Source organism: Podarcis erhardii (assembly GCF_964252035.2).
Source record: "Podarcis erhardii genome assembly, chromosome: 13".
NCBI classification, from domain to species: Eukaryota; Metazoa; Chordata; class Lepidosauria; order Squamata; family Lacertidae; genus Podarcis; species Podarcis erhardii.
Window position 1 is genome coordinate 51,787,986 of NC_138502.1, and position 8,032 is coordinate 51,796,017.

The 8,032-nt window shown below is 42.0% G+C and overlaps 1 protein-coding gene across 3 annotated transcripts; it reads right to left on the bottom strand.

Annotated features, from left to right (window-relative positions):
- Positions 1 to 980: 980 nt before the first annotated feature.
- CCDC127 (coiled-coil domain containing 127) lies at positions 981 to 7,791 on the bottom strand. 3 transcript variants are annotated; one of them, XM_081837242.1, is made up of 5 exons: positions 7,638 to 7,791; positions 7,461 to 7,494; positions 4,853 to 4,935; positions 3,669 to 3,797; positions 981 to 2,247 (listed from the first exon to the last, which is right to left on the bottom strand). In XM_081837242.1, the coding sequence occupies exons 4-5, from the start codon at positions 3,787 to 3,789 to the stop codon at positions 1,577 to 1,579; spliced, it is 792 nt and encodes a 263-aa protein (XP_081693368.1). In that variant the 5' UTR covers positions 3,790 to 3,797; positions 4,853 to 4,935; positions 7,461 to 7,494; positions 7,638 to 7,791; the 3' UTR covers positions 981 to 1,576. The 3 variants fall into 3 exon arrangements, with proteins under 3 accessions (XP_081693368.1, XP_081693367.1, XP_081693366.1); XM_081837241.1 differs by having other exon boundaries at positions 7,425 to 7,494; XM_081837240.1 differs by lacking the exon at positions 7,461 to 7,494.
- Positions 7,792 to 8,032: the final 241 nt, after the last annotated feature.

Genomic DNA, 8,032 nt, shown 5'->3' on the forward strand with positions numbered 1-8,032 from the left:
GAGGCAGGATATTAATACTAAAATAAGTATTAGCCTTTACTGGTATCTGCAATATACTAGTTTTTTAGTACTAGTTTTTTAGAAATTCACGTTATCTGCTGAAAGTGAAACCGATACCATCAGATGACACAACTACCAGTACAGTGGAACTTCGTGTTACATACCATCCTCCTTGCGAACACTGTGGGTTACAAGGTCCGCTAACCTGGAAGTAGATGCTCCTTGTTGCGAACTTTGCCCCAGGATGTGAGCGAAAGTTGCGCACCAGCAGTGTGGCAGCAGCGGGATGTGACATTAGCAAAAGCGTTCCTCATGTTATGAGCAGTTTGGGGTTACAAATGGACCTCTGGAACTGATTAAGTTCGTAACCAGAGGTACCACTGTAGTAGTAGAAGGTAGGGCAAATATCTACCAAAATGAAATGGCAAATGAGTGGTTATTTTGCCTTTAATGTAAAACACCTTAAATGTGCCTTGCAAGCAAGTCCACAAATGCTGCTATCTTGCCTATGCTAGTTGTGACGTGCCAATAGGTATTTCCAGTTTATAAAAGCTCTTCTGCTTGGTCATTAGGAGAAGATTCTGATTTTTGATAGGTGAGCAGAGAAGTACATATTTACAAAGCAACCTTAAAAGACATGAAGCAAGTAGTCTCAATAATGTTCACTTCAAAGTTAAACAGAGCACAGACGCCCACTGCTTTATTCTAAAAATAGAGATTCCAGAGTTTTAGGCTGAGAGAAAGGCACCTCCCAGCCTGGAAATTCCTCCCTTTTCATCACAGATGGGTGGGGGCTGACTGTGGTCATTCACTGGTAATCAAAAGGCACTCTGCACTTGCTCTGGGGAATCGTCTTTCTGACTACTGTTTCACATGATCCATAGGCCTTGAAAATCAGTTCGGTGGAGGCCTTGCTAATAAACTCTAATCTCATGCTGCAAAAACCAACTATTAACAAAAGGTCACTTAACGACATTAAGCATTATTATTATTCTTTATTAAATTTATATACCACCTTTCATCCAAGGACCACAGGGTTTACAGTGTTACATGTAGCTTAGTTCAGATCACAAATGTGACTAACTTGAGAACTTGATCACACACTTCCAACAATTTATAGAGAGGTGCTTTCTCAGCCATAAATAGTAGACTCTCAGACTGAAAACAGCAAAAACACTAATTAAGAATCGTTGCTTCCAAGTAGCATAGTAAGACAGAAAAGGTGTTGTCATGCAAGTGGCAGAAGCTGAAGTCATTGTCTTTTAAGCCCAGTACCCTGATCTAAGCTGCAACCCTAAAGCACACTTGTCTGGGAATAAGCCCCACTGAAACAGTGAAATTTATTTCTGAGCAAACATGCATAGGGCTGCAATTAACAAAACCCACCAGAGAAATTAACCTGAGCATTATGGTACCACACAATCACCATTCACCTTGGTGAGTCAAAGAAAGACATTAAGTGCTTAAGATAGTCTGTTAAATGACCAATACATATATGGTGGTGAAGCTGAGATCCCAGAGGAAATCAGCCTTATCTGACACGTGTATTGTATTGATACTCAGTAATTTTTAGCTACTACTTTCCCAACATGACCTTCTCTACCCTCTTGAACTTTTTGAGCTCAGCAGATAATTCCCAGTATCGAAGGTAGAGCCACATTAGCCTGCCATTCTGACGTTTATTGGTGTTAAGCAAATTACTGCAATAGGTATCATGCCTGAAAATATCTTTTAAGCCAGTTTCCAGGTCCAGGTCCACAGCAACTGGATCAGTTGCTGCTCTAATAAGCAAATTCTTCTCCACTTCCAGTCGCCGGTGTCTTGGTAGCACAAGGCTGCAGTAGATGTCCTGCCTTTCCGTAAGAGCATCTTCAAAATCTTTTAGTAAAGCAGTTGCTCTCTTTTGCCACTGCTCTTCCTTCTCCAGGCAATTCTGATACAAAGCACCGGCAGCTCCAGAGTGCTGCAGAATCTGCTTCTCTTGTTCTAATTTTGTACGTTCTTGTTCCAGAGTTCTTCTTTCTTCTACCAGCTTACGGCTCTGAGAGACAAGGGCTTCACGGTAACTTACTGTCCTGTTCCGTTCCTTTTCCAGTTCCAGTTCCAAATGGGCAACTGTGCGGCGGTTTTCTGTGATTATGTCACGGTATTTAGATTCAAGTTCTCTCTGCACTAATGAGAGCTTTCTATAGTTATCTTTTCTTTCTCTTTCTATCTCTTTCTGAGACTCCCTGGACCAGATCCAACCTGCAATGCATGATTAATACCTCATGGTTAATACTGAAATTTTGCAACAAAAATATCTAATAATACTTCAAAAAATAGCCCCAACATTAAGGAAAATACCTATCTGTTAAATTATGCCTAGGTCTGACAAAATCCCACTGGGGAGTACAGGATGTTTTTGATGCATTTTCCCCTCCTTGGTTTTAATGTATTTAAGTGGCTTTGTTTGTAAGTCATTTTGGGTTGCCTTGGGCAAGATAAAGCGACTAAGATATTTAATAAATCATAATAAACGTGCAGGGGGTTGAGCCTATGGGTGGGGTGAAAGTTTTGGCACTTGCTAGATTTAGAATATGACCCCAGTTGAAAATAAGTTGCCAACACGGCAAACAAAGAGAAAGAAAGCAAGAGACCCTTGACTACATTATTATTATTTTCTGAAATAGAGATGCAGACATAAATACTATGATGACATTCCAACAGCCACCCTAGGCTTCCTTCTTTATTTAAAGGAACCCCCATTACTTCTGAAAGCACACGTTGAGTTTGAAAGTCACCTCAATTTCAAAAGTCTTGTTGATATGAAGAGCAGCTAGTAGCGGTACTGCTGTGGTGGGAAGGTAAACTGTGTTTCCGTGAGCTCTGGCACTCGTCAGGGTGTTCCCTTGTGCCAGAAGCGGTTTAGTCATGCTGGCCACATGCCCTGGAAAGCTGTCTGTGGACAAACGCTGGCTCCCTCGGCCTGAAAGTGAGATGAGCGTCGCACCCCACAGCCGCCTTTGATTGGACTTAACCGTCCAGGGGTCCTTTACCTTTTTTTTTTTTAAGTGGCAAAAAGCACAAAGCCGAAACTCCCTGCTTATCTGGAATTAGTCAAAGCATTCTTTGGATTCTAGCCATTACTTTAATATATCTCTCCTGGAGCCTCACCAACCCCCACCCCCCCCCCAAAAAAACCCAGACAAACAACAATTATAGAGATTTGACTTTTTATATGCACTTTATACTTCTGGACCAGAGGAAAATATTACATTAAGAACTTGAAAACTACATTTTTAAGGAGAAAATTATTTACCCATAATAAACACATCTAACGCCAGGTTTGCCCATATCCTATGTACGGCCATCACTCTTACTCTTTTTTAATAAAAAAGTAAAATGTATTTCTTTTCCTAAGTTTACATTGGCTTTGGTTGACTTTATCCCACATTAGGTCAAGCCCACTGCAGTTTTTTAAAAAATATTATTTTTATAATTTATTCAATTTTTATACTGTCTTTCATCCATAGATCTCAGGACAGCTCACAGCGTAAAAATGCAAGGTTTCTAAGAGCTTGCTACATTAAATCACCCAGTCCAGTTTGTACCAATTCCTGTCAAGATAACTCATCCAACAAACTGCAAAAAGGAGAAAGTCTAATTTTATTTCAAGTGTCACTTACGGAAGGCAGCCAGCCCCAACATGGGAACCAACAAAGCATAATTCCATTTGCTTCCATGGCCTTCATCATCCCTTGCATTAGGCTGGATGTTCCAGTTAGGAGGGTCATTTAAATTATTCATGGACAGACCTTTAAAATTAGAGGAAACAAAACATTTAGGTTGTTTTAGTACCTGACTGTAAAATTCATTCTCAACAGATGCGTTTAAATTGATACACTACCAATACAACTCTGAAGGGAAGGGGTGGAATAGTTCAACGCCCACCAAGTGGTGAGGATGTGGCCATGAAGGTGAGCCAGGCTCAGATTCCCTCCTGTGCGTTGGCTCCAGTGGTGTAGCGTGGGTTGTCAGCACCCGGGGCAAGGCAAGTAATTTGCGCCCCCAAACCCTAACCCCCAGATGTTGCGCCCGGTGCAGCCGGCCCCCCCTGCACCCCCCACGCTACGCCACTGGTTGGCTCTGTCCACCTTCCTTTCTCTTTGCCCTCTTCCTTCTTTCCGCTGCATCATTTGACCCTTTACTTTCTCCTCACCTACTACTACTTTCCTGCCCCCAACTTTGCCCTAGTTTCCGCTTCTCCTGCTGATTTCCCTTCACATTTTCACTCATAGCCCATCTATCTAGACGTATTCCTTACACATTCCTGTGGGAATAATCATGGTAACAGGCATGGATAAGAGAAAGGGAATTGTTTCCTTGCTACTGATAGTACAAATGAAACACCTAACTGGCCTTGTGCTTTTATTCACTGGTGTTCCTGGCAGTAAAGGTCATTCAGAGGGCTTTCTCTCAGGTGAAAACACACATACTCCCCAGCCTGCATTTGGCCAGTCCAGCCTATTACTTTCACTTCCATCTCATCTATGCAAAGGGCATGCAAAGCAGTTCACAAGAAAATGGCCAGCCCAGTAAATGTGGAACATTGCATGCAGAGGTTAGGCAGTCACTCTCCAAAATTCAGTCATAGTGCATGTACAAAAGGGATGGGGAAACTGTGGCTCTCCAGATGTTGCTGAACCACCATTTGCATCAGCCCCAGCCAGCATGGCCAGTTCAGCAACATCTGTAGGGCCACAGGACTCCCCATCCCAGGTTTACTAGCACTTCAGTACTTTTGAATATTCACAGCATTTCTAAATGAACATGAAAGACAAGGACACAAGAGAAATAAATAAATCCTTACCCTTAATTTCTCTTTAGCAGTCAAACAAATTTGATCACTCAGAAGATAAAGGGAAAAGCCTCTTGATCAAAGCCATCCTGGAACTAAAATTAAGTTAAACAGTTCATGTTTTGCAAGGAAACATGGGCATACATTTCTGAACACAGTACTAAAATTATTTTTATTTCGATGAACTTTTTTAATTGGCAACACCAGGTTGCTAATTCAAAGTATAATTTTATCTTTACTTGCTAAAAGTGATAAGATCAAGGGTTTGAAAGAAAACAGGAACTTTTCTCTTTTTAGGACATGGAATATCATGAAATCTAAGTTCATCCCAATAAAAGCCCTGTGCCAGTATTTCTAATAATTTCAACAGCAATCTGTTTACCGGTGGGGAAAGGATATTTCCATAATAATTGACAAAAGAGTCCCAAAGGTGTTGCGAAATAAAAATTTACTGACTTAACTTTATATAACTTGACTTTATATAACTTCTCTACTGTCACAAAAACAAAGGTGAAACACAGCCAGATGGGTGGGGTAGAAATAAATAAATAATAATAATTTGTACCTGCACATCCCACTGTTAACAAGCTACATATCCAGAAGCTGTTTGAAAAGGCCCAAGTTTACCTTGACTATTTATCACTTTATGCCAGTTCAAATGACAATATCCATGTGTGAATGGACATTTACAGACAAAATTTCATTTGCCCAGATGTCACCAGAAATGCAATGCATTTCAAATGAATCAGTTCACACTTAGCTGCCAGGCTTCATGTGCATCTGTATCGATGTTTACATGTAAGACATACATTACTTAATTTCTCTACAGTGACTGGCCACTGAATATTTGATTTAATTAAACCAAAAAGCACTTGGGTGCCTGAGATGACATCAGGCTAACTGACAATTCTACTGGCACGCAGGCATCTCCATTACTGTTTTCATTTATTTGTTTTAGTTACTGTTTCAGCCAGCATGGTCATTGTAAAACTATATTTATTGCTCCTAAAACAGTATCAATTAAATACTCACAGAAGGTTATATGTAAACTACAAAGGAAGCTGTAAGTCACTATCATATTAATTAATGGATCACTTTATTTTAACCTGAAGTTATGAAAATGCCAGTGTGAACTAGCCCTGTTTATAGGAATCAAGCGATGCGCGCACATGTAGAAGAGGCCCAGATTTTTTGACTGTATTATGTAAACCAGGTGCTCACTCCTTTAAGCACTAACTACTGCTAGAGGCCACTGACCTTTGGGCTATCACTCTATACGTTTCATGGCCACATTTGAGAAATATACCCAAACTCTTAGAAGCCCTCGATACAGATACACACATACAGCGCACCTATGCACTTTCATTCATTCATTTTATTTGTATTTCCATACACAAAAAATCATGCTCAAAAGCGGCTTACAACAAAGAAAACAGGAACGCATTTCAAAATCAAACAGTGAAAAGTCAATTTCATAATAACATAGCAAAACAACACAATAGCAAATTTAAAACAAAAAAACACAGTACATTATAAATGTAGGATTACGTAAACAATACCTAGTATCCAACAGCAAGAATAACAAGCCAGCTTTACAGTTTCACCTTGGTCCTAGAAAAACCCCTCCCATGATGTTGCTCACAGTCCATCCTAGGGGTTGGGGTAGCTGAAAACATCCCTCCTCCCAGTATGCACTTTCATACCAATATTTGCCATATATTGGTATGAAAGTGCATACTGGGAGGAGGGATGTTTTCAGATGGGGAACTTGTGGCTCACCAGATGCTTGAGGCTAGCCCAGTGGCGTAGCGTGGGTTGTCAGCACCCGGGGCAAGGCAAGTAATTTGCGCCCCCTAACCTGTGGATTTGCGCCCCCTAACCCTAACCCCCAGATGTTGCGCCCGGTGCGGCCGGCCCCCCCTGCACCCCCCACGTTACGCCACTGGGCTAGCCAGTGGTGTGGCCAAGATGGTGTCCAACACCTGGAGGAGGGCTACGATCCTAGATCAAGGCAGTATAAACGTTCACTGCACTTAGAAAACTAGCCTATCAGGAAAGCCTAGGCTAGAACCTGTCAATCCCTCAATGTCAGTAGCTCTCTCTACTTTTAATTTTTTTTCTGCTCCAGAGGAAGAACATTTAAACCACACAAATCCTTGACCGCAGCCTCAAGTGGAAGAAGTCCAGCCAACTCCACCCAAATCTCTTTTCTTTCTGAAAAGCAGAACCTTTTACTTGACTTATAAAAGGACCACTTAATGTTTGAGACGTAAGAAAATGAGGGGGGGGGGGCGACGGGGAAAAGACACGGGTTTGTTGCTATTCCACGTGCCTTGAAAGCATCCAGCGAAGCCTTTAGTTCACCTATGTCCCCTTTGGCAATCTTTACAAAACTTTAGATTATGGTTGCCATCAATTTTGATTTTAATTAATTTTTATAATGTTTTTATGTTGCACTGTCTTAGTGTTGTTAGCCGCCCTGAGCCCGGCTTCGGCTGGGGAGGGCGGGATATAAATATATTATTATTATTATTATTATTATTATTATTATTATTATTATTATTAAAATCCGGCCCCCAAGTACCTTATGGGTCGAGTTCGATGCCGCCTTTTCGCGCACCTTCGCTTGTCACCTGTCAAGCTTTCTCTTGGTCCTGGTAGTAGAAACAGACACGTAAATGCTATTGTAAAAAGGACTGTTTTATTCTGCTTTTAACGTTGCTTTTGGTGCGGTGACCCGCCCTGGGACTTAAGGGGAAGGGCGGGCAATAAATATAAGTTTATTGCACGAACATACCTAACTGTTATTATAAAACGTGGGCATTCTGAAGCTGCCCTCCCATCTCACGGGGAGAGAGGGAGGAAACCAGCAACAAGCAGCGCCCCTCAACCTCCGAGCGCTCGCGACCCCCTAAGGTTTCTCTGCGCCTGCGCAAGGTGCCCTTTCAAGCCCCGCCCCGCTCTTGGAACGAACCATCCCTGTGAGGACAAGGGGGAGGGCGATGATAATGATTATTTCCCCCCTCGGAAACTCTTTCGAGTACGAAAGAGCGCTAGGCAGATATACTTTTCCTCTTTGGGGGAACCGAGAAGGGCATTTCGCGTCTCTGTCCCTTTAGACCGTGAGGTGCCTTTGAAGGCTCCCGCTTGTCCCCCCCTCTTCGGTTGGTTGGTTCCTCCCGCCCGCCGTCC